Source organism: Equus caballus, chromosome 8, assembly GCF_041296265.1.
Source record: "Equus caballus isolate H_3958 breed thoroughbred chromosome 8, TB-T2T, whole genome shotgun sequence".
Taxonomy (NCBI): Eukaryota; Metazoa; Chordata; class Mammalia; order Perissodactyla; family Equidae; genus Equus; species Equus caballus.
In genome coordinates, this window is record NC_091691.1 from 77,187,721 (window position 1) to 77,213,109 (window position 25,389).

General features: G+C 47.5%; 1 protein-coding gene across 6 annotated transcripts; it reads right to left on the reverse strand.

The window, feature by feature from the left end:
• Window positions 1-500: 500 nt before the first annotated feature.
• On the reverse strand, window positions 501-20,326 carry CXXC1 (CXXC finger protein 1). Of its 6 annotated transcripts, none has more exons than XM_070221116.1 (17): window positions 19,484-20,326; window positions 16,351-16,646; window positions 6,057-6,733; window positions 5,110-5,228; window positions 4,909-5,009; window positions 4,527-4,601; window positions 4,071-4,274; window positions 3,638-3,664; window positions 3,315-3,560; window positions 3,041-3,148; window positions 2,685-2,869; window positions 2,151-2,358; window positions 1,961-2,071; window positions 1,779-1,828; window positions 1,533-1,629; window positions 1,022-1,174; window positions 501-940 (listed from the first exon to the last, which is right to left on the reverse strand). In XM_070221116.1, the coding sequence occupies exons 5-17, from the start codon at window positions 4,990-4,992 to the stop codon at window positions 794-796; spliced, it is 1,695 nt and encodes a 564-aa protein (XP_070077217.1). In that variant the 5' UTR covers window positions 4,993-5,009; window positions 5,110-5,228; window positions 6,057-6,733; window positions 16,351-16,646; window positions 19,484-20,326; the 3' UTR covers window positions 501-793. The 6 variants fall into 6 exon arrangements, with proteins under 6 accessions (XP_070077217.1, XP_070077215.1, XP_005612960.2 ...); XM_070221114.1 differs by having other exon boundaries at window positions 4,366-4,601; XM_005612903.4 differs by lacking the exon at window positions 16,351-16,646 and having other exon boundaries at window positions 4,366-4,601; window positions 19,484-20,302.
• Between the last annotated feature and the right edge of the window lie 5,063 nt (window positions 20,327-25,389).

Below are 25,389 nucleotides of genomic sequence, written 5' to 3' on the forward strand. Positions count from 1 at the left end.
GGGAACCCGGGAGGCGGCGATGCCGCGCCGCAGGTAAACAGGCCAGGTCCGCGCAACCGACGAGGGCGGGTCCATCCCGGAAAGGCCGCGCTGTGGGGCCGACTGGACCCGACGAGAGGGCGGGGTGGGCTCCTGCTGTATACATTTCCGAAAAGGGGTTTGTAGGGAAAGAGGGGGCCTCGTGTCCGTCATTGAGTACACCTCTGGTCTGGAGAATATTAACGCTGACACAGGAGTGGTAAATCAGCCACACACTGAGTGCTGTGCACCCACTGTCTCAAAATGAGAGGCAGAGAATGTAGGTCACTAGGCTCTCTCTCAGCAGGTCATATCCCACAGCCCAAGGGGCAGTCTGCAGAGCACAGAGTGGGTGCCAACTGTACACCTGCAGCCCTGCACATATGCTGCAGCCCTCCTGAGTACAGGTGTGCCATGGCCCATCTACCTTAGGGGTTTGGGAATGTAGTTACAACTGAATAAACTGTGGAGGCCATCAGTAGTAATCTTTCTTGCTTCTTCAAAATTTTATTAACAAAACCAGAGGATGGGGGAGGCAAGGGTGAGCAGACTCCACAGTCTCACCCAGGCAGAGAGAATGGAGAGACAGAGAATAGACAAAAACGGGAGGAAATTCTGAGACCCTCTGGAAAGGGCAGATGGGCAAATGGTGGATGGGCACAGGGAGAAACTCAGGGACCATTGGAGAAACAGATGAATGGCAGAACAGTCAAATGGGGAATTCAGGCACTCCTGCCTGGAATGCAGGGTGTGAGGACATCTGGGCCAGTGAGGCTCAGCGGTCGGCACTGGAGCGCAGGTCTGTAGTGAGTGGGTCATGCTGGATCGTTTGGTGCAGCATGAGGGCCAGTAGTCCTGCCCGGTTCGTCATGGCTGTGCGTACATTGCGCTCCTGTTCAAACAACTCGTCCAGCTTGTACCACTGCCAGGAGAGCAGAGGAGCCATGAGAAGGGGTTCCAGAAGCCCTGCCTGACCCTGGCCACATCCAGCATCAAAACCTACCACGCGCACCCGCTCCAGGTCCACTTCAGCACGCCGCAACTTCTCCCAGCAGTAATGGCGGTTGCACTGGCGCTTGGGCAGGCGGCAGAAGTCACCTGTGAGCTCAAAGACGTCACGTACAAGGGGGCACCCGCATACCTCATCGGCTGGCACCTGCAGGGAAAGCAGGGGATGGGGATGAATGTGAGGTGGTAAGCCAGGAAGGAGGACAGGAATGGGGGAGTGGTCAGGGAGGGAGGAGGGAAGGAATGGAGAGTTCAGGGGAGGGTGGAGAGGAGTAGAAAAGGGAAGGACTAGAGGATAAAGAGGCAGGGAAAGGGGAGGCCTAGGAGGTGATGACACAGGAAAAAGGAGAGGAATGAAGAGTGATGAGGCAGGGAAAGGGGGGTTATGGAAATGGTCATGTAGGAAAAAGGCAAAGAAGCAGGGGAGGTGAGGAAGGAAGAGCTAAATGTGGGGCAAGAGGAGGGGAGGAGGGACAGAATGCGGCAGAGTTGAGGGAAAACCTTACTTTGGGGTCCCGTGAGTGCTCGGGGCACAGGACCTGGAGCCGCTTACAGTATGTCTTGCTCTGAGGATTGTAGACATCACAGAAGAGTCGTGTAGCCCTGGGGGTTTGGAGTAGAGAGAGGGTAGTGGAGGGAGAGAAGAAGGGGGGCCACCTATCCTTGCCCACACCCATATGCTGCCCCACCATTCCACTTCTGATCCCAGCCTTAACCTCCCTCCTCTGACTCCGCGTGGCGCCCACACTCACCCCTCAATGCGCGTGGGGTACATGGACCCAAAGGACGTCTGGCTCTCATACTGGAGGGATGAGCACAAGTGGAGGGAACTGTGGATGTGCGCTGCATGCCCTCCCAAAACAACACCCAGAAAACACATCTGACCCCCATGGGCCCACTGAGGTTCCCACAGCCCTCAGGCTGACACCCCGACCTTGGCGTAGCAGCGCTCCATGTGACGCAAGGCAACACGTGGGTTGATGGGGTGTCCACAGGAGACGCAGAAGATCTGCAGGTCCGTGTCATCACTGTCACCCTCATTGCTCTGCATGAGGTGGAAGCAACAATGAGGCCAGGCAGGACCAGGTACTGGGCCCTGCACTACCATGCCCATACTTGCTCACCTCCTCGTCCTCACGCACTGCCTGCTGCTTGGCACGCAGAATGATGGCCTCAAGCTCATGGAATCGGCGCTCCATTTCCTGAAGGCGGGTTCGGGCGCTCTGTTGCTCACGGCGAATGCGTTCGAGCAGCTTCTTGCCATGCTCCTCAGCAATGCAGGGGCTCTGCTGCCACTGCTGGATGCGCTGGGGGAGGATCTCGTAGATGCGGCTGCAGGGAGGCAGTTGGTTGGGTGCGGGCAGGTGGCAAGCAACAAGATGAGTAAGTGGGATGATGCAAGGATGGCAGAATGGATGGGTGACTAAATGGTGAAAGGATAAGTAAACAGGTGACTGAATGGTAGATGGATGGGCACAACAGTGACTGAATGGTATATAGAAGAGTGAAGAGACAGATGGATAAGTGAGTGGGAGGAGGGACAGGTGGGTGCCTGGTTAACTAAATGGTGGACAGGTGACTGGTAGACATACAGAAGGCTCTGGTCATGCCCTACCCAGTACTGCCTGACTCCCTTAAAGCCCCCAGGAATGACTCACTTGGCTGCCAGCTTCATGCCACAGTCGTCTGAACAATACTTGGAGCCGGGCTGGGCAGGGCGCACACAGCCAGGCCCCAGGCACTGCGGTAGCGATGCAGGGTCCTTGGCATCAGCGCGCTCCGGGTGTTTCCACTTGTCCTTGTGCTTCTGCTTCTGCCGATGCCGCTTGTATCTCTCCTCCTTCTATGGGACGAGGCAGGTCAGGTCAGGATGGAGTTGAAGGCAGCCCCAGACCCCTGTCTCCCCCTGCATTCCATCCCTTTCTGGTTCTTACCCCATGCGGCCCCTGGCCTTTGCCTCTCCCTCCTCACCCTGCCCTCTGCCTTCCCACATCCATTTCACCGTCTCCATCACCTTCTTCTCAGACTTCTTCTCCCGGCGCTTCACATGCTTCACTTTCACTGCCCTCTTCCGCAGCGCAGGATCCAGGAATGGGGACTCTTCTGTGTCGCTCATCCAGGGCTACAAATGAGGCATACACTGGCCCATCTGCCCCTCTCTTGACTCCCCCACCACCTACTCAGTTCACAAATCGGCCTTCCATATTCTCGGCCTCCTCTCTCTACCTTATGGATACTCTCTATTTCGGTAACCTCTACCCTTCCAACACACGACACTGCCTGCTCACCAGGCCGTGGTCATCAAAGGCCCCCGCACAGAAGTCCTGGTACAGGTCAGGGTCCAGTGGTAGGTCTTCATCAGAGAGTGGCTCAGGCGTGGCCGTGGCCTCAGGTGGCTCCTTGACTGCTGCTGATGCTACTGCCCCCTCGTCCTCACGGATGCGCCCTAGCTTCTGTGATGATTGTGGCTGCTGCTGCGTGGGCAGTGGCCGACGAGGCCTTGGCAGGGACTCTGAGGGCGTCACTGGCGAGAGCTGCAGGGCAGAATCTCAGGACTGGCCCTGACTGCCCTGCCCGCATGCCCTGCCCTGCCCTGGGAGGCTGGACTCACCGAGGAAGGGAAGTACTTGTACGATTCCTGTGCCGGCAGGAGGAAGGCCCAGGTCAGCCCCAGATAGATGGAAGGTGGCCCTGCCCTAGCCCCTCCCACAGGTGCTTGGCCCCACCAACTAGCCCTGCCGTGCCTTTCCAGACACACCTGCCCCTTCTCCTCTCATCACCAGGACATGCTAAGGCCTCTGCCACCTGCCCTGACATGCCTGACCACCTAGAAACATCTGGTCCTACTTTGCCCACCTGGGTTTGGTGGGCTCCCCTGCTGGCTCAGCACACCTGGGCATGCCCCAATTCATCTGGACAGGCCAGGCTCCTTCCCATCTGTCTGTATGTAATTAGACCCCACCCCACCTGGCCCACCCATTTTAGCTCTTCTTGGACACACTGCCCCCCAACACCTGACCCTGCCCAACTCCACCCAGGCTCACCCGGGCCCGTAGCTGGCACTGACGCAGCCGGCACTTCTGCCGGATCTTGTTGGGGCCCCCAAACTTCTTCATGTCCCGGCAGAAGTCGCAGTGGCCACAGTCCTCAGTGCGCCGGCAGGCCTCGCACTCGCCACACATGCGGGCTGACCGTTTGATTTGCTGCTGCTGCTGCTGCTGCTGCTGCTGCTGCTGCTGCTGGTGATGCTGGTGGGAGGGACCCAGAACAGAAATCAAGAACTCAAGGAGGACCTGAGATGGGATCACCTGAGCTATCCCAGCCACCACAGCCACTCACCTGGCTGGGTGTGGCCACCAAGGGCTGTGGAGAGGATTTGTGGGGCGAAGCAGAGCCCCGAGCAAGCATGGCCCCAACCCCTGTCCCTGACCCCGCCCGGCGCTGCAGATCCGGATCCGGGGCAGGCCTCTTGCGCCCTCCACCCTCATCCCGGGGCTCACTGCCGTCTCGCTCATTGCTGTCCCGATCCCGTGACTTCTTGTGCCGATAGCGGATCTCCAGCTTGGGGTCTTTCTCTGCAGAGGGGGCAGATGGTGGGGCCAGGGTGGGTTGGCACTGGGGGATCTGGATGGTCCTAGAACTCTTTCTTTCTTTTCTCTCCCACCCACCTGTTGTGTCCCCCTACTCCAGGGCAGAAGTGCCCCTCCTGGTGCGACCCTCTATTATGGCTCATGATGGAGCCTCCATTCTAGCTCACCACAGACCGACAATTACTCTGCCCACAGACACATATCAGTACTCCCCATGACCCGACCTCCCATTACGGCTCCTCCTCCTCCCTCGAAGTCCCACCTCACTGCCTGTCCTTTCCATCCCCCTCACCTCGGCACTCCCGACAGTACCACTCCCGGATGGCCTTGGCCATCTTCTCAGTGATCCGGATGCAGTCCCCATGGAACCACTCATTGCAGTTGTCACACCCGCTGCAGAGGATGGGGTGAGCGGTGGAGATGTGAGGGGCCAGACCTATGGCCTTGCCCAACCTTGCCAGGTGTCAGCCCCGCCCACCTCTCCCCGGCTCACATCATGAAGCAGTTGATGTCCGGTTTGCGGCAGATACAGTAGATGGGCGCATTCTCCCCATTCTCCGACTTGCTGTCCTCCCCAGCGTCTGGAGGCTCTGGGTCTGAACCATCCCCCTCCTGTGGGAGTCCCCCCGTTATGGCTCCTTAGAGAACCCCCATCATAGCGCCTCATTCCTCCATTAGGTTCTGCCATGGCTAGCCACAGACCCCAACACTCTACCGACACATTTCCTACAGGCTCCTCGTAAACCTCCCCCTCACGGTCCCCACAGCCCTGACACACCATTGCTCTGCTAATAAACCCCATCCTTCTGCCCCAGACCTCCCATCGCTTACCCCACTGACAGCCCATCCCACTATCGCCACACTCATAACGGCTCACTAAACACTCTACCGCTCACCCCACACCGCCCCCATCACGGCTCCTCACACACCCCACCACAGGTTCTCACAGACACTGTGATTTACTCCGCAGACTTCCCATCAGGGTCCCCACAGATCCCCCGTTAACAACTCCACTGACACCCCTGTCCCCATTACGGTTCCCTACAGATCCCTTGATACAGACTCACCACGGCTCACGACAGACCGCCCACTACGGCTCATGGCAAACCCCTCGTCACTCTGCCCAAAGAAGCCCCCCTCTGGACCCCCCTGGAACTACCATCAGGGATTCGCACTAAACTTCCATTACGGACCCCCATATGGCTCATCACAGAACTCTGAGACTCCCACAGAACTCACACATCAGAAAAAAACCCAGACCCCCAGACCCCCATCATGCCGCCCACAGACCCCTGTAACGGTTCACCACAGGCCCGCACCGTTCTGCCCACAGACTCCTGTTACGGTTCACCACAGACCCCCAGGCGTCTGCCGACGGACCCCGCCATGACCAATCCCACTGACCTCTACCGCCGGACCCCTCCCCGGACCCGTACTCACCATCTCTCAGCTCCGGGAACACCCCCTCGCGACCCCCGCCAAAGACCCGCGAACCCGCACAGACTACTCGGCAGCGTCCGTGGCGGTTGCAAAGGCGCCCACAGCTACTTCCGCCTCTGGTGGCGCCTCCCGGGCACCGTACTCCGACTGCGCAGGCCCGGTGCGTCGGCTTCACGACAAACAAGCAGGTCGCCCGCCTAGAGCTCCTTCTGTCTCTCAGGAGCCGCCATCTTGACTACTGACACTGTATGGCGTCCGAGTCTATACACTGCAGAAATATGGCCGCGCCTCTATCGCTACTTTTCCGTGGGCACCGCCACCTTGTCGGTCAGGTCCGTACAGTATCTTCTTGTACGGCCTCGACGTTACAGGCAATATGGCCGCGCCTACCGCGCGACTTCCACATAGACGCCGCCATCTTGGAATTGATTCCGTAAGATGGCCGAGTCCGTACGGTTACAGGCAACACATGGCAGCATCCTGATCGCGGTTTCCGCCAGGGCGCCGCCATCTTGGCGGTCGATTCCGTACGCCGGCAACTTGTACTGCAGAAAAGTTCACAGGGAAAGCGGCCGCTCCTGAAACACTACCTCCCTCAAGCTGTGTTCGTTCCTCTATTCAATCACTTTTCCCTTCCACTTGTGTTCATGGGACGCCGGCAGACTGTGTGCCTTGCGCTGCAAAAGAAGCCAGCCCCGCTGTTAGGTCTCCGACGTCACCTCCCACCACTCTTTCCCGCTCTTACTCCTTGCAGCTCCTAAACCGGGCCTGGCACGGTTCAGCCTGTGGACCTTTGCAAGAGCGCTCTCATCCCTCAGAATTAGTCCCGAGAGACGAAGGAAGGCCAGACACGATGTTGGCCTTACCTCCTCTGGTGAGAAGTGGCCAGAATAAAGTAAATTCTGAAATCAGGGACAACTGGCTTCACCAAGCCCTGCCCTGACCACCCCCCACCCCCCACCCCCGCCGCCCCCGAGTGTAGATTTGCCTGTTTCCTATTGCTGTCCACTTTGGTTCTCTTCTTTCATACAAATTCAATATTCTCTCCGATAAAGTTAGTTTTAATTTTTTTTTAATGTAAATTATGTGCAATAAAAAAAGTCTGTATAAGTCAGAGAGCTAGACGTCTCCCCAGGATAATGGTCAAACCTGGGCGACCATAGAGATCAAATGAGATAGAACATGCAGCGTTATTTTATATGCAACACCCATTTCCTAGATGCGACGGTCATGGTCATAGTAAACGTCCACTTCCAAAGTCAGAACGACTTTATTTCCGGTTGAGGAGAGGGGTCTGGGCAAAAAGAGATGTTTAACCCTTGGCTGACAGTTTTTCTGGATTTCTTGGCCCAGACATAGTAGCAGCTTATTTGTTACTGATGATTTTGCTGTTCCTGGCTTTGGAGGTCTGATTTTCCCCGCCCCCCGCCCTTCTTAAACATGGTCCCCTCCACACCCTCACAGACACCAAGAGGCAACGGCCACAACAAAGGTTCTGTGACCTTCTCCTCAAAAGGGATTTTTAATCCACGAGACAACGACCTTCAGATCCAGCATAAGACTTGTCTTATTTTTATTAGTTAATTAATTTTGAATTATTCTTAATTTGATTGTAATTTATTTTAATTAACAGGTACTTAGATAAATTTATTTTAACAGCGATTATTGAATTTTATATAATTCAACTTTAATTTAATTACAATTGGATGTATGAAAATAAGTTTAAGGAAATATAGCTCTAGTTTAACTTAAATTTAATTACTCAAGTTAAATTTAAATTAACAATTGAATTTTGATTTTTAAATGTAATTTGGTTTAAAATAATTTAATATTAGTTAATTTATTCAGTTTGATGTCATTGTGCATCATTCAATTTTAATTTGTTATATTACATTTTATTTAATATGACAGTTCAAGTCATTCAATTTAATTTAACATATTTAAATTTTAATTCAAATTCACCTTAATTCATTAAACTAAATTTTATAGTCATGTAATTAAATTGAATTAACTAAATTTATATTCAATTACTATACTTTTAAATATAACTTGTCAAATTAAATATGATTTATTTAATTAGGGAAAAATAAAGAGAAAACATGTTACCTACATCATGGATGAAAAAAGAGCCATCAATACAGATCCTACAGATGTTAAAAAGAGAATATTATGCACACATTTATACTAACCTAATGCAATATATTTGGCTACTTAGATAAAATGGACAAATTCCTTGAAAAAGACAACTTACTAAAACTAACACATGAAGAAATGGAAAATGTGAGTGGCCATATCATTACAAAGTTATTTCTATTTCTGATTAAAAACCTTCCCACAAAGTAAACTCCAAGCCCAAATAGCTTCAATAGTAAATTCTGTCAAATATTTAAGGAGAAAAAAAGAGCAATCCTAGGCCAGCCCCATGGCCAGGTGGTTAATTTGCATACTCTGCTTTGGCAGCCCAGGGTTTAACCCATTCCGATCCTGGGCGCCGACATGGCACTGCTCATCAGGCCATGCTGAGGTGGCGTCCCACATAGCAGAGCCAGAAGGACCTACAACTAGAATATACAACTATGTACAGGGGGGCTTTGGGGAGAAGAAGAAGAAGAAAAAAAGATGGCAACAGATGTTAGCTAAGGTGCCAATCTTAAAAATAAAAATAAAAGAGCAATCCTAGGCAAAATCTTTAAGGAAATAGAGGAGGATGAAATACTTCCCAATTCATTTTGGGAATCATTTCCCTGATACCAAATCAGACAAAAATATTACAAGAAAAGAAAATGACAGACCAATATACCACATGAGCATAGATCCTGCAAAATTTGAGGAACAGTTTCCAAGAGACCATCTTTACTTCTGATGCTACTGCAGAGTTCAAGGGTTTAAGTTTAAGAGTAAGGAGATCATGCCTACTTCTGACACCAATTGCCAGTTTGGGGGTCCCGAACTAACTTGCTAGAAGGACTCACAGAACTCACTGAAAGCTGTTACACTCACAGTTATCACAGGAAGAGGATACAGGTTGAAATCAGCCATGGGACAGAGGCCAAGAGGGTTCTAAATTCAGAGCTTCTGGTTATCCTCTCCCAGAGGATTCATGGACAGAGGTAGCTGCTCCCACTAATAATATGTGACAATATGCACAGAGAACTGTCAATCAGGGAAGCTCACCTGAGCCTTGGTGTCCAGGGTCTTTGCTGGAGTTCCATTACATAGGCACCATTGACTGTCCATGTGCCAGATCTCAGTTCCTAGCCCCTTAGGAGGTTGAGTTGCTAACATGTGACCCAAAGCCCTCACCTTAAATCACATCATTAGACTATCCAGTGACCAAAGACCTCCAGGCAAACAAAGGTACTCCTGTCAGATGTGACATTAAAGGGCTAGAGATTACCTCCCAGAAGCCAAGGAGGGCAAATGCCAGATCTCTCTTTGGGCAAGGTTAAATTCTTTAGAACACAGATGCAAGAGTCATTAACAAAATATTAGCAAATTGAGCCCAGCGACTTATAAAAAGAATAATACACCATGAGGAAGTGTATTTATACCATGAATAAAGATCCCAAGAATGCAAAATTGGTTTAATATTTGCAATATTGCAGGGGAATAGTTATACCATGGGACCCTGATGACCTTATACATCTCCACAAAGGCCAAGCAGGCAAAGCTTAATTGCTGTCTAACTGAGCCTTGGTAAAATGCCCTGGATTCCTCCCAAACCAAGGAAGACAAGCACAGGGGAGGAAAAGGCATCCTGTGGGCAAGGAGCCAAAGGATAAAAAAGGTTCCACAGCTCTGCCACCCACCCTCCACCGCCCTCTTGCACTCCTTAAGTTCCCAGCCAGAAGGTAACATGATCTCCTGATAGGGTTTGGGCAAAACTCACAGTGAAAAGGAAAAAAAATTAAAGAGACCATATGGTTGAGGCCTTAGGCCAATTAATCTACTGTCGTTATATGTTCCTCTGCCAAATATATAGTGAAACTGATGTGTTGTATGCTTGTCCTATAAATGCTCATAAACTTCCAGGGGAGATTCTCCCCTTTAGGACAGAGCTACAGCTAGAAAGTGTAATGGGACAAATTCCCCTGCCACTGCCACCAGTCGGTGGGTCAGGATTTAGGGCGAGTGCTTCTATCCTGATTCCAAAGCTTTCACTAACTAGATAATAACCTGTTGGTTGGCAGGTCAAAGCCTCAGTGTCAATGACCTAAGGCGTTATCATACCTCTGCCCACAAGAGGCTGATAACCAGCCCCCTCCTAAAGTTAGGGGCCTATTTGCTAAGTTTTTTGGGTTTATGGGCTCACACTGCTCAGGCTCTCTGGAGTCAAGAAAAAACTGCTATCTTTTCCCCAGATAGGACGTGCTTCACTAGACAGGGCTTGCTGAGTGCAGTTGACCCAGTGCTACGGTCATCTTGGTTTTGCATAAAGGGTGGCAGCTACTCTACTACCACTGTTGAACCTCACTGTCCTCTACACAGAATCAAAAGCAGGTGTGGTCGCTGTGCTCTGTGGAAAGAATTTAAAAGCCGTTTTCATAGGCCCAGCCAATACTCCCCTTCATGAATCTGTTATTTTATTTACTGACTCTTGGGCTGTTTGCTCTGCCACTTAAGAATACAGCCTGGCAGAGTAAGACACTCTTCTTTGGGGCTGTGAACTACTTGCTCCTGATCAGACCATCTGGTCACTCATGTAGATGCCCATGGTAAGGGACTATTCTCTGGTGAGATCGAATGGAATCAAGCTGCTAATCAAGACTGCATTGCTCAGATCGCCACCAGACATTGCAGTGCATCCACCATCAGCGACTAGGCACAAAGCAAAGGACTCCTTGGTTTTGATGCAGAAGCCACGACTACATGGCAGACTTGTAATTCCTATCACAAGTGTGCATTTGTGTACAGTGAAGTAGGCCACATTACATGGGGCATTGGCCCCACCTGCTCCTGACAGACTGACTACATACCACATACAACACTTGACCCTGAGTTGGGGGAAACCAATAATAACTGATCACTCTTCACATTTTCTCAGGTTACAGTGTTATTCTAGTCTAATCAGCCAACTCTAGCCATACCATTTTGGTCCTTGGAAATAATTGGAATCCCCATGCATGGGTGGGAGTGTAAAGAGGTACAGCTGATTTGGAAACAAGTTTGGCAGTAGAGCAACCATTTGACCTGGCAATTCCTCTCCTATATATATATCCAAGATAAATTAAAAACATATGTCCATAGAGGGGCTGGCCCCATGCAGTAGTGGTTAAGTTCAATGTGCTCCACTTCAATGGCCCAGGTTTGCAGGTTTGGATCCTGGGTGCAAACCTGCACCACTCATCAGCCATGCTGTGGCAGCAACTCACAGACAAAATAGAGGAAGATTGGCACAGATGTTAGCTCAGGGCTAATCTTCCTCAGCAACAACAACAACAAAAAACCCACAAACAAAACATATGTCTATACAAAACTTGTACATGAATGTTCATAGCAGCAAATAACCAAAAAAGTGGACACAAGCCAAATGTCCATCAACTGACAAATGGATAAACAAAATGTGTTATATCCATAAAATGTAAATTATTCCATCAAAGGAATGAAGTACTCATATATGCTAAACATGCATGAAATTGGAAACATTACGCTAAATGAAAGAAGCAGACACAAAAGGCCATGTATTATATGATTCCATTTATCTGAAATGTTCAGAATAGGCAAGTCTACCAAGACAGAAAGTAGACATCTCTGTCTCGTTCCTGATCTTGAGGGAAAGCATTCAGTCTTTTACTACTAAGTATGATGTAGGCTGTGAGTTTTCGTAGATGCCCTTTATCGGGTTGAGGAAGTTCCCTTCCATTCCTAGTGTGTTGAGTTGTTTTTTTTTTTTTAATCACGAAAAGCTGTTGGATTTTGTAAGATGCTTTTCTGTGTCAATTGAGATCACATATAAATTTATTATTTAGTCTATAAATATTGATTTACAAAGATTGATGTTTGTATATTAAACCATCCTTGCATTCCTGGGATAAATCCCACTTGGTCATTGTGTATAATCTTTTTTATGTGTTGTTTGATTTGATTTGCTAGTAACTTGTTGAGGATACTGTGTTTTATATTCATAAGGAATCTTGATCTGTAGCTTTATTTTCTTGCAAAATCTTTGTCTGGTTTTGGTACCATGGTAATACTAGCCTCATAGCACGAGTTAGGAAGTTTTACCTCTTTGTCTGTTTTTTTTTTTGGCATTAATTATTCATTAAACACTTCCTGGAATTCACCAGTGGAACCAATTGGGATGGGCTTTTTTGTGGGAAGTTTTAAAATTACTAATTCAATCTCTTTGCTTGTTATGGGTATATTCAGATTTTCTACTTCTTCTATAGTCATTTTTTGTAGTTTGTGTTGTTCTAGTAATTTGTCCATTTCATCTAAGTTACTTAATTTGTTGGCATACAACGACTCATCGTATTTTAAAAAATAATTCTTTTTTTATTTCTGTAAAGTTGTTAGAAATGTCCCTTCTTTCATTTCTCATTTTAGTAATTTGAGTCTTCTTTTTTTGCTGGTCCTTCTAGCTAAAGGTTCGTCAGTTTTGTTGATCTTTTCAGAGAACTACTTCTTTGTTTCATTGTTGTTCTCATCTCTATTTCATTAATTTCCACTTTAATCTTTATTATCCTTCCTTCTGATCACTCTGGATTTGTTTCACTTTCCTCTTTCTATTTATTTGAAGTTGGAAAGCTAGGTTATTGATTTGAGTGGAATGGACTCTTAAGAGAGAAACTAGATAAGTGAACAATAAAACCTCAGCTTCCAGTAAAGCACACAATAAGATACGTAGTAATGTGGCAATTTCCAGAAGCGTACTTCCAATTTGACAGAATGCTCAACCTTAAGGTTGGGGAGGGGGATAAAAGACCCCAACAGGCCAGTAATCCTATGATTAAAGATAGGCATTGTTAAGATGTTAATGTATTTAGCTATATACATATATGTACATAAACACGCTAAAAAATAGATTTGGAATTAGACTGTATTCCTATCACTCTATTTTGTTGTTTTCTTTAAAGTATGCTTTTTGGTGAGGAAGATTGGCCCTAAGCTAACATCCGTTGCCAACCTACCTTTTTTTTCTCCCCAAAGCCCCAGTACGTAATTGTATATCCCAGTTGTGAGTCATTCTAGTCCTTCTATGTGGGATGCCACCATAGCATGGCTTGATGAGCAGTGGATAGGTCTGTGCCCAGGATCTGAACCAGCAAACCCTGGGCTTGCCAAAGTGGAGCACGTGAACTTAACCACTGGGCAATGGGGCTAGCACCTGTATTTTGGTGTTTTGAGCTAACATTTTTGGAGGAATACTTTTCCACGTCCCTAAATTTTTTAAGAATAATTCTAAAACTAATATCAAAATTTTTTTTTAAATCTCTGAAAGCAAGGATTATTATCCACACTTTACAGTGAAAGTAATTGAGACTCAGGGAGACTAAGTCTCTTGCCAGCACACACAGGCAGGAATAATGAATCTGATATTATTAAAAATTCTTCCTACCGTGAGTGTTTGTCAGTGGGCTGAAATCGGGGCACAGACTGAGGGAAGCCTAGGATGACAGCAGCTAGATGAAAAGGTGGATGGAGCAGCTGCAGGATGGAGCAGTTTCTGAAAGCTGAGGATCACAGTGGATCCGAGTCAGGAAAGGGATCAGAAGTCCAGGTGATCAGACCCCAGGGATCAGGATCTTAGTCAGGGGAACAAGCAATACGGAGTGAAGAACCAAGTATGGGACCCCAGCACAAGCTGGGACCATAGGAACAGGAGAGATGAGCCTAGATCTACCAAAGACTCCTAAGCATGTGTCTTTACTGGGAGAGGATAACTGGGAGCATGGTCTCTCCCGAACTCTGCTCTATGTGCCTTTTGTCCTTTGTTGATTTTCATCTGTATCCTTTTGCTGTAATCAACTGTAACTGTGAGTTTAACAACTTTTCTGAGCTCCTTGAGTCCTGACAAATCGTTGAACTTGATGTTGGTCTTGGGACCTCCAACATAAGTGTCCTTTCTTCTCAGATATTACATTTCAAATTGATGTCTCCCTGAAATGTTTAGAGACACTGCCAAATGTCATGAACCAGACACTTAAAACTTTATGAGGAGGACTTGAGTAGGTTGTTCTATAGTGAATTTAACTCTATCCACACAGTCCACCCCCAGCCCTGCCTCCAGCTCCCCCATCCCTAACATCCACACCTCTTATTACACTCAGACTCCTGGTTAGGAGCAGATGTACCAATTTTCCACTCTGATCTTCTCTTCCTTTCCCACTTACTGCCTCTAAAAGCACAAAGGCCTGTTCCTCCAGTTTGGTGTAGATTTTTCCTCTTACTGTTGATTGCCACACAAGCCCTAGCAACCAAGCTTTGATCCAGTCCCTGAGTAGGTCAGTTTCTATCCCTCATAAACTGGTCTGTAAATATCAACTTGAATTCTACAGTCTGCCAATGTTGAGCAAATGACATCTGTTACCACTCCCAGAGGAGGAATCCCACAGCATGGAGCATAGCAAATAACGTAACAATGCCTGTCCAGGAGTAGCAGTGTCAGGGTGTCAACCCACTCCATAGTTTGTAGGTTTTGGAGTCACCAAGAAAGACAGGACTCACAGAGGCACTGGATGGAACAATGCTTTACTCACATAGAGAAGGGATGAAGTAAGATCAGCTTCAATAGTGGGCATTGGTTCCCCTATGGCAAGTGGGACCCTTATTGCCTTGTGTGGGAACATCTTCCCTTGTTTCAGATTCAGTGTGTACTCCTTTGGTCTTCTTAAAGCATAGGCATCATATGTCACCTGACCAACTCCACCACTATATCCCACCAGGAATGGGGTCCTTCGCCTACAGCACAAGAGGGGGGCATATAGACCATCACTCACGTAAGGATAGACATATCGATCATTTCTGTTGAGTATATAACTAACAGTGGAATTGTTGGGTTTACGGTTACCCTATATTTAACTGTTTGAAGAAATTGCCAGACTGTTTTCCAAAGTGGCTGCACCATTTTACATTCCCATCGGAAGTATACGAAGGTTTTAATTCCTCCACATCCTTGCCAACGTTTGTATCTGCTTTTTATATTATCGCCATGCTAGTGGGTGAGAAGCAGTATCTCATTGTAGTTTTGATTTGCATTTCCGTGATGGGTAATGATGTTGAACATCTTTCCATGTGTTTATTGGCCATTTTTATATCTTCTTTAAGGAAATATCTAATCAGATCATTTGCCTATTTTTTCATTGTGTTATTTGTTCTTATTAGTTACTTGTAATAGTTCTAAAAATATTCCAGATACATATCCTTTATCAGATATATGATTTGCAAACATTTTCTCCCATTCTGAGGATTGTCTCCTCACTTTCTTGATGGTGTTCTTTGAAGCACAAAAGTTTTAATTTTGATGATGTCCAGTTTATCTGTTTTTTCTTTTGTCACTTGTGCTTTTGGTGTCATAGCCAGAAACCATGGCCTAATCCAAGGTCACAAAGGTTCACATCTATGTTTTCTCCTAAGAGTTTTATAGTTTAAGCTCTTATATTTAGGTTTTTGGTCCATTCTGAGTTAAAAGATCCAGTTTGAGTTTTCTATATGGTGTGAAGTAGAGGCACACCTTCGTTCTTATGCATATAGGTATCCAGTCATCTCAGCACTGTTTGTTGACTACTCTTTCCCCAAGGAATAGTTATGGTAGCCTTGTCAAAAATCAATTGAGGGTTCATTTCTGTACACTCAGTTCTATTCCATTGATCTGTATGCCTACCCTTATGCAAGAACTACATTTCTATGTGTCTTGATTACCGTAGCTTTGTAGTAAGTTTTGAAATCAGGAAGTGTGAGTCCTCCAACTTTGTTATTCTTTTTAAACATTGTTTTGGCCATTCTGAGTTCCTTAAATTTCCATACAAATTTTATGATTAACTTGTCTAATTTTGCAAAAAAAAAAAAATCAACTGGAATTTCGTTATGGGTTGTGTTGAATCTGTAGCTCAATTTGGGAGAGTACTGCCATGGTAACAATATTAAGTCTTCCAATTTACAAACATACGATGTCACCCTTTCCTGTTAACATGAGCCTTGATTGCAGGTCCAGTTGGGCTAGGCTGGGCCTAGAAATGGGGGCAGCTGGACAAGTGTCTAGGGTTTAGCGCCCAAGTTATTAACACCCTTCTTTCCGCTTCCTCCTCCCACTTCTAGCTTCCCTCCCGTCCAACCCCTCAGCTGCCACCATTACCATGATCGCCAAGTAGGGAGAGTGTGGCCTTTCACCTCCTCCTGCCCCACAGAGCCAGAACCTTCCTAGGCAGGTTCCCAGAAATAGGACCAGTGAGGACTGCTTCAAGATGCCGCGATCTGGTTGCCAGGGGCTACTCACTCCGTGAGCAAGGTGGTTGGGGGTGTGTTTGCATCCTGCCGGAAGGGAACAGAGTCACCATGGCAACCGCGGATGCCAAAACTAGCTACCTCCTCTTGCGCTGAGAAGCTGAGTCTGCGCAATTCTCTCCTCGCTGGGTATTTTCCGGGTTCTGCCTGGAAGGCAAACTAAGTCTTAGTACGTTTTTCTTCTTGGGGAAGTCGGTCTAAATACAACTTCTATTTATGCAGCTAATTGTATCTTATAATAGGTATAAATGCCTGGCTAGGTTTCATCTGGTTCCAAGCGTGCACAATTGCGGCTTTCTTAGCACGTGGGGAAGATTTTGGTATCCATTGTACTGGCTTAAAATGGGGGTAGGCGTGCAGGAGCGCCCCTCTCGGAGCAGGCAGGAGAGAGCGAGGGTGATGGCGGCGGCCACGTGGCCCCTCCAGATCCCTCAGCAGCCGCAGCCCTGCACCCCGCTGGGCCTCCTCGCCTGGAGACCGTGGGCACTCTAAGAACTCAGCATTCCGCAAAGGAGCCCCCCACAAGTTGGGTCCTGCCTGCGGTCGGTCAGCTCTGCGCAGCTTTGTCGCACCTCTGAACCCGCTTCTGGGAGGATGGGTTTCCATAAACGAAATCCTGCCTTCTAGGGCGGTCAGCGCGCACTTGGAGCAGGAGGGGTCTCGGCTCAGCAACAGGAGACCCGCGCTGTCCCCAAGCTGGGCACCGTCCCCGGGGAGACCCCTGCAGACTCTGCCCACCGCCAAGGTGGCTGTCAGCGGAGACACGGGGTCCCGGTGGCAGCTGCGCGCCTTCGTCGGCCGTGGTCTGCAGCCGACCACCGGCTGCCCTTCACTCTCACTGGAAAACCCATGTCAGCGTATGGAGAGTTTAGATAAGCTACTCCATGATATTGCTGTCTCTGCATCCATTTGTCTGGCCAAGCGGCTTGCAGGGGTCTTAAACCGACGCTAGCCCCCTCATGCAAGCGTATGCCCCAGACGGCAGCCACAAAGTCACAAGCAAATCTATGTTCCTGATATGACTTCCCCAACAGCCCTTGTGATCAACAGTCTCCCCAGCTTCCCAGCACCTCTATGCCTTATGTACCCATTAAATAAGACCCCATGGGGCTTGCCAAAACCCCATTCTTTTGGTTTGAATTGACCAATCCAGCCCCAGCCTGGGGAACTCCAAAGCACTCCAACCAGGAACCCTATTAAAGGCATGTGCACCAGGTCCTGCCTTTCCTGTCTGCACTCTGCCTTGACCTCCCAGTGTGGCTCCTGGAGCCATGCTGTGTACTTCCTCCGGGACCTGTGAGTAATAAACTTCTCTATTTCAATTTCTCTTGTGCTCTGTTGTTGAAGGGGGTTCGGGGGGCTCACCGCCTGGCACCCTGTGCTCCTCTTAACAAATGTTATTTTAACAAAGTCCCAACATGGCGGCATAAGATAGGAGCCTATGGCCAAACCACTGTCATCCCCCTCAGGACTCAATCCTTTGCCCCTACATGGGGAGAGGCAGATTGTGGCTCAGATACAGGGACAGGTGGAATGAGGAGTGGCCCCAGGTGGGAATGGTGTTGACCTCATGGAAACCAGGAAGGGCATGACAGGCTAAATTTATTTTTTAGTTCATTTAATTTACATATAACGAAATTCACCCCTTTTACTGTAGAGTTCCATGAATTTTGACAAATGCATATAGTCATATAACAACCACCACAATCAAGATACAGAACTCTGTCATCACCCCCCAAAAAATTCCCCTGTGCTGCCCCATTGTATCCAACCTCTTCCCCAATCCTCAGCATTTGGAAACCACTGATCCATTTTCCCTGCCTAGAATTTTGCCTTTTCCAAAACGTCATACAGAAGGAATTCTTTGCACAGGCCTCTTTCACTTGGATTAATGCTTTTCAATTCAAGTGGTTGCATGTATCAATAGCTCCTTCTTTTTAATTATGGTAGGATTCCTTCTATGGATGTGCCATATTTTATCTGTCTATTGAAGGGCATTTAGGTAGTTTTCATTTTTTGGTGATTATGAATAAAGCTGCTATAAATGTTTCCTTATAATTTTTTCTGTGAACATAAATTTTCATTTTTCTTGAATAAATACCAAAGTCGGATTGCAGGGTGATATGGTAAGTATATGTTTAACTTTTTTAAACTGCCAAACTCTTCCCAAGTGGCTGTACCAGTTTCACCAGCAATATATTTTATTTTCTTTATCTCCTTGTGTCTTTAAAAACACAAATTTATTGAGATATAATTCACATATCTCATAAAATTTACCCATTTGAAGTGTACTATTGAATGATTTTTAGTCTATTCACAGAGTTGTGCATCGATTATCACAATCAATTTAGAATATTTTTATCACCTCAAAAAAGAAACCTGTGCCCTTTGGCAGTCACTCATTTACCCTCAACCTCCCCAGCCCTAGGCTGTCACAAATCTACTTCTTGTTTCTGCAGATTTGCTTAGACTGGACATTTCATATTAATGGGATCATATAATATGTAGTCTTTTGTGACTGGCATCTTAGCATAATTTCTAGGTTCATTCATGTGGTAGCATGTATTAGTACTTCATTCTTTTTATGGCCAAAAGATATTCCATTGTTTGGATATATCATACTTTATTTATCTCTTCATTCATTGATGAACACTTGGGTTGTTTCCACTTTTTTGGCAATTATAAATAGTACGGCTATGAAGATTTGCGTACAAGTTTTTGCGTGGACATATATTTTCACTACTCTTAGATATATTTTTAGGAATGGAGTTGCTGGGAGATCATATGGTAACTCTATATTTAATCATTTGATTAACTGCAAGGCTGTTTTCCAAAGTGGCTGCATCATTTTACATTCCCACCAGTAATGCATGGGATAATGGAGACCACCTGGGTCTTTCATTGTGCTGCACACACTGCAGGGGCTAAATAGCTATCTCTGTAATTACATAAGTGCAGATGGAGAGGTTTCTGAAATACTGTACCTGCTAGGCAGAAACAAAGGAATTCGGGTGCTAATACCAACAGTCTGCAGCGCTATGTGGAACCCATCAACATTCTTTGGTGAGCAGCATTCCCTTGGTCTCCTCCACAACCACAGTCCTTTGAGTCATCTATCGTTCTTCCAGTTTTCAGGTCTACTGAATCTGTCCGGCCAAGCAGCTCTCAGGGTTGACTGACCAAATAAAGCAGCCGTAGAAGGCTGAGAGACGTAGGCATGACACCCAAAGCTCCATCACTTTCCACAGACCACACTCCAAGAGATGTAGAACTAGTCCCATATCTCAAGCTCAGAGCCCAGATCTCCTGTCTCCCAGCCCTGTGTCTCTTCTGGGGCATGCATACCCTATCACAAGGGAACAGCCCTCCTGGGTGTCTTGGAGACTGAAAGGCCTTCAAGACCCCAGATGATTTTCCGGAGACATAATTTATACATTAAAGCTGACTCGTGGAGGATACTTCTTGGAGGTAGGGTAGGTGGTGAAGTCTTCTGTCAAATCTCCTTACAGCTGTTTGTGCTGACTGCCACGTCTGCGTGTCCCCCAGCCCCAGTCTGCCAGTACATACATGCTGTTTGACACCTCTTCTTGGAGCACACTCTCTTCTTAACTAGAGCTCTGGATGCGGTTTGGGGGCGGGGAAAGCCGGAGAAATCTCGGGGTCTTGCACACTCCCCCAACTCCCGCGTTTTACCATGCTCACCACGTTGGAAGTGGGGCCCTTTATCTCCTGCTGCACAATGTCAAACCACTGGCCTTATATTTTTGCGCGGCGCGCTCAGAGAGGATACCCTGAGGTAAGAGACCGGAAGTGGGCTCTGTCACCATGGGAACCGAAGACGCCAGGATTCGCTACTTCCTATTAGGGTTGAATTGCTGAGTCTGCGCAGTCCTCACCTCTCCATTGGTCGCACTCTCAGTCTCCGTAACTCGCTCGCTCTCGGGTTCGGGTGGAAAGGTGGAGACTCTCAGGAAATCTATTATGGTGTATACCATAGCTTCCTTTCCCATGAGAAACTTACCATGTAGTTGGAAAGATGATATAAAAGGAAACGATTTCAGTAATTTTTTAAAGTACCATCCATAATAGAGGAATGCAAATTTCAGAAAAATCTGACCTAGTCTGAAAGGATCAAGGAAGATGGCATGCAAGGGAATTATTGAGCTCAATTTTGAAAGATGATTTGGAATTATTCAGAGAGGGTAAAAAGAGTTTGTGGACTGAGGGATATTCTAGACAGAAGAACATCATGAACAAAGACGTAGAGGTGTCAAACAGCATGTATGTACTGGCAGACTGGGGCTGGGGGGCACGCAGACGTGGCAGTCAGCACAAACAGCTGTTCTTGTAGGATTAACTACCAGACAAGAGGGGGTGGTCGCTGAGGCTGGTGAGATGGGCAGGATCCAGAACAACGGTGGGCTTGCGTATCATGCCAAGGAACTTGGGCTTCCCTCTAAAGATGATAGGGAGCCATGAAAACACTTTTGTTGGGGAAGCGTTGAGTCCCACCACAATCACCCTGCCCACCAGTGTCAATGAAAATAATCCATAACCAATCTATAAATGAAAATTTGGGTGAGTTTATTCTGAGCTAAAATGTGAGGATTATAACCCAGGAGAGTCTTTCCACAAAGGAACAGAGCACTCCAAAGAAGTGAGGCTATACAGGGTGGTTATAACCCTCAAAGAGGATGTTTCACATGTGATTGAAATGTCCCTTTTACAATAGTTACGAGGCTGGCACAGTGATTGATGGAAACAGCAGATAGGTCTGCTGTCTCGGTGAACACAGCAGGGTGGCAGGTCTGTTGCCTCGAGCTGGGTGGTCACAGGTGAGCGCTGCAATCGGTTCCTAGCCTAAGGAAAGATGCTTAATCTTTAAGGAGATGCCAACGTTGTGAGGGGGAGGGAAGTTGCACCTTTATCTCAAGGGCCTTTGTTCTTGTCATAGGAAATGTCTAAGCAGGTATACAATGCATGCTTAATGGCCACAGTCAGGCCCTTTTGGAAAAAACAAAGTCAGGCCGAATTAGGTTTATACCAAATGGCTTCCTCATATACTCCAATATATCCTATTGCTTGCCATTTCAATTCATCACCGGTGATCATCTTGTCTCAAGCCATTCCTGATCTCATTCCCCTCCTGTCAGCTGCACTCCAAATCCGGTCCTATTTTTATAAGCAATAACATATCTGAGCATGGTGGTTCATAAGAGGATGCTGTTGTTGATTCCAAATCTGTCATGAACATCTGTGGGGCAAGCCAGGTGAAAGGGCAGGACCAGGAGCTGGGCAAGGCCAGAACAGCACAATAGGTAGTGGGCCATACCATCCAGGTATTCCATTCTGGAGGATAAATAGTTTAGCGATAGAAAGTACAGGTATAGTAGATGCTGTACTGCACTGCCCTGATCCCACTGAGGGACATATTTCCCCAGCTGCAGGTGGTGTTGCTAGGAAATTCACCAGGAGGCTTCACTGAGATCCCAAAGCAGACAACACAAAAAAAGGTTAATGGAAAACAATGCTGTAAGCAGAAGGATTAAAGTCAAGAAAATTCAGTTGTATTGAATGATTTATCAATTGGCTAGTTAATTAATCAATGCCAGAAGAAGGTTTATTTAAAAAAATCCTGGACAAGATGTTAATTACACAGTAAACAGAGGGCAGAATTTAATGGACCAAGTCCTTAAATAAGGGCAGGATGACTGCCTCTTCCCTGAGAGTAGGTGGGAAGAGGAAAGAGGTCCAGCATTTCCACATTTGCTCCTGCAAGTCTGAAGATGTCTGCTCCTGAATATGTCTATAGTATTTCTAAAATCAAAGTCCACTACCACTTCTGGGCTTGACGGAGTTAGACTTAACCTGGAGATGAGATTGGAAGGATAATGCTGTCCACGTGCAGCCTGTTCTTTTTCTTTTTATATAATTGGGTCCATTTGGTTTGAGTGTGTCTCAAACTATATAGTTGAATGGTGTTTTTTAAAAATATGAGAATCTTTCTATCATATTGAGTATTAAATTCATTTACTTACATCATTATAGTTCACAAATCAACATCAGAAATTGGGCTCAAGGAGCACTTACACGTTCCTAGATTTGGGTTGAATGAGGTAGGGCAATGCTGAGGTGGGGAGGAGGAAGAAGGTATGTGGCAGAGGGCTGGGTCCTGTGGGAGTTAGAAATGGAAAGTGACTAAGCCACATGAGAATTATATAGATTTCAGAGGCTATAAGCCTAGAGGAGAACAAGGGATTGGCTATCCATCTTGTGTTTTCAAGGTGACTGAAAGCTTCTATTACTATTTAATGTCTAAAGTTATAGTTTCCAGGATTCCAGTGTACAATTTAGTGGCTTAAAGAACAAAGTCTTATAACCTGGGTTTGATTCTACGTTCTGTCAACACTGGATATTTGATACTGGGAAAGTTCATCTCTTTTGAGTCTCAGTATTCTCATTTGCAAAAACTGGCAAAACCAATGTCTTCCTAAAAAGACTGTTTTCAGGATTAAATACATTAGGTCCATAGGAGGAACTCCTGTCCTCATTTATTAACATTACATCTTCAATTGCTGTCTCCCTGAGAAAATGTTTAGAGACACTGCCAGGTCTCACCCAGAAGCCATTTCAAATCATTTTTGAAGGTGGCTCATTTAGGCTGTTTTGTAGTGGCTTTACTTACATCCCCTCCTCCACCCCAGCTCCCCCATCCTTAATATCCACACTTCCTCTCACACTCAGCCTCCTGGGATTTGCACCAGTTGGAGCAGATGCACCAACTGTCTGCTCTCTCTTCCGTTTCTGCCTACTTCCTCTATAAGCTCAAAGTACTGAACAGGCCTGCTCCTCTGGTTCGGCGGTAGGTTTGTCCAGTTCCTACTGACTCCTACAAAAAGCCCCCCGATCTATGGTCCAGCCTCTGAGTAGATCAGTGTTGTCTCTCACAAAGTCGGTCTGTAAATATCACCTTGAATCCTACAGTCTGCAGAAGCCTCCAGTCTACTGCTTTCTAGCTCCAGGTTTTTTAAGGTCCTTGGACCTAGAGAAGAGGGAGCAGGTCTGTATGTTGAATGAAGTTCACTATGCGCCAAATGGAGCATCACAAAACCGTTGCCTACTATTCTGTGTCCACCATCTATTTCCCCTTAATTATCCCTTCTCTCTCTTCTCTCTTCTCAAATCTTCCATTACAAACAATGTAGCACATCATTACCTCCTCTGTTCATATGTAATGATTTCATGCGTAGGGAAATTGTTTCCCCAGTTAGAGTATAAGCTCCCTGAAGGCAGGAATCTTGTGTGTCCTGAAGGATAAGCCTTCTAGGGTCATTGTATTCACCACTGTATCTCCCACACTGCAGGGTACCCAGCAGAGACTCAGTCAGTACCTCTGTAACTGCCCACATGCAGACAGAGGAGTTTCCGGCCTGTTGGAATTGGTTTTGCCATCAAAAAGGAATCCAGGTGCTGAGGCCAATACAGTAGTTTATGTTGCCTGTGTCCGTAGCTCTGTGCCTGTGTCAACATCCTGCAGGAAGGGGTCTTCCCCTGTCTTCCTCCCACCATCCCAGTCCTCACAAAGCATCTATCCTGTGTCTCATTGCCAGGCCAGCAGGGATAGTTCTGACAGCAGCTGAGATGGTCAAGTTAATACCCCGAAGCAAGCTCAGAAAAAGGCTTGAGAGACATCTGCAGCTCAAGCCTGTCCACAGAGGATGCTCCAGGAGGTGCAGCTGCATAATGGCCAGCTCAGAACCCAGATCTCCTGCTGCCCGGCACAGTGCCCTTTGGTGACACGTGCTCCCCATCTCAAGGTAATGCCTTTCCAGGGGCACCTTAGACTCAAAGACGGCCAAGATGCCCAGGTTATGGTTCTTTAAATATAGATCCTTATAGATTGCAGTGAGATGGAGATTTTGTACTATGCCTGTCACAAAAGGGGGCAGGGGTTAGAGTTCTTATATATTCTCATCTTTCAAATCTCAACACAACAGTCCAGGTCATACTCTTCTCTTAGGGGAATTCTAACTGCCCGCCCAGTTGGACTAGATAGGGCTAGGGGTGGGGGCCTAACACTCACCGCCCTCCTGCATTTACCAGATCACCATGTAGGGAATGGGTACTTTGCCTCCCGAAGCCCACTGCCCGTGTCCCCTCTGAAATGGGGATCCCACGATTAGAGCGACCTGCGGGGCCGAGGGACCCACTTCTGGGACACGACGGTCTGGTTGCCATGGTGTGTGCATCCCGCGAGGCTTAGAGCGCAGGTGAACTGTCACCATGGGAACCAAGGACGCAGGAACTCGAGACGTTTTCCTAGAGAGGAGGAGCTGAGCCTGTGCGATCTTCACATTTTTCTCGCTCCTCCCCGCTTCAGTCCCAGAGGCGGTGTAGAGCCTCCTTAAGGAGAAAAAGAAAAGCCGAGGGTCTAATTACAATCTCTTTATAACCTGCAATTTATAAACTATAATAACTGTAAAGTCCTAGGTAGATCGCATCTAGTTTAAAAGTACGCAGGGCTTTCATAGCGCCTGAGGATTCTTTGGTTATTTTTCTATCTCAACTGTACCGGCTTAAAATGGGGGTGGACAGGCGGGTGCCCTCTTGGAGCAGGCAGGAGAGAGCAGGGGTCATGGTGGCGGCCACGGTGGTCCCTCCAGGTCCCTCAGCAGCTGCAGCCCTGCACCCCGCCGGGTCGCCTCCGCTGCCTGTTGGTGCCTCCACTATGGCACCGGCGGGAGGCGCCCCAGCCAGAGACAGTGGGCACTCCAAGAGCTCGCCATCACGCAAAGGAGCCCCCAGTAGTTGGGTCCCGCTTGGGGTCCGTCGGCTCTGTGCAGGTTTGTCCCACCTCCGAACCTGCTTCTGGGAGGGTGGGTTTCCATAA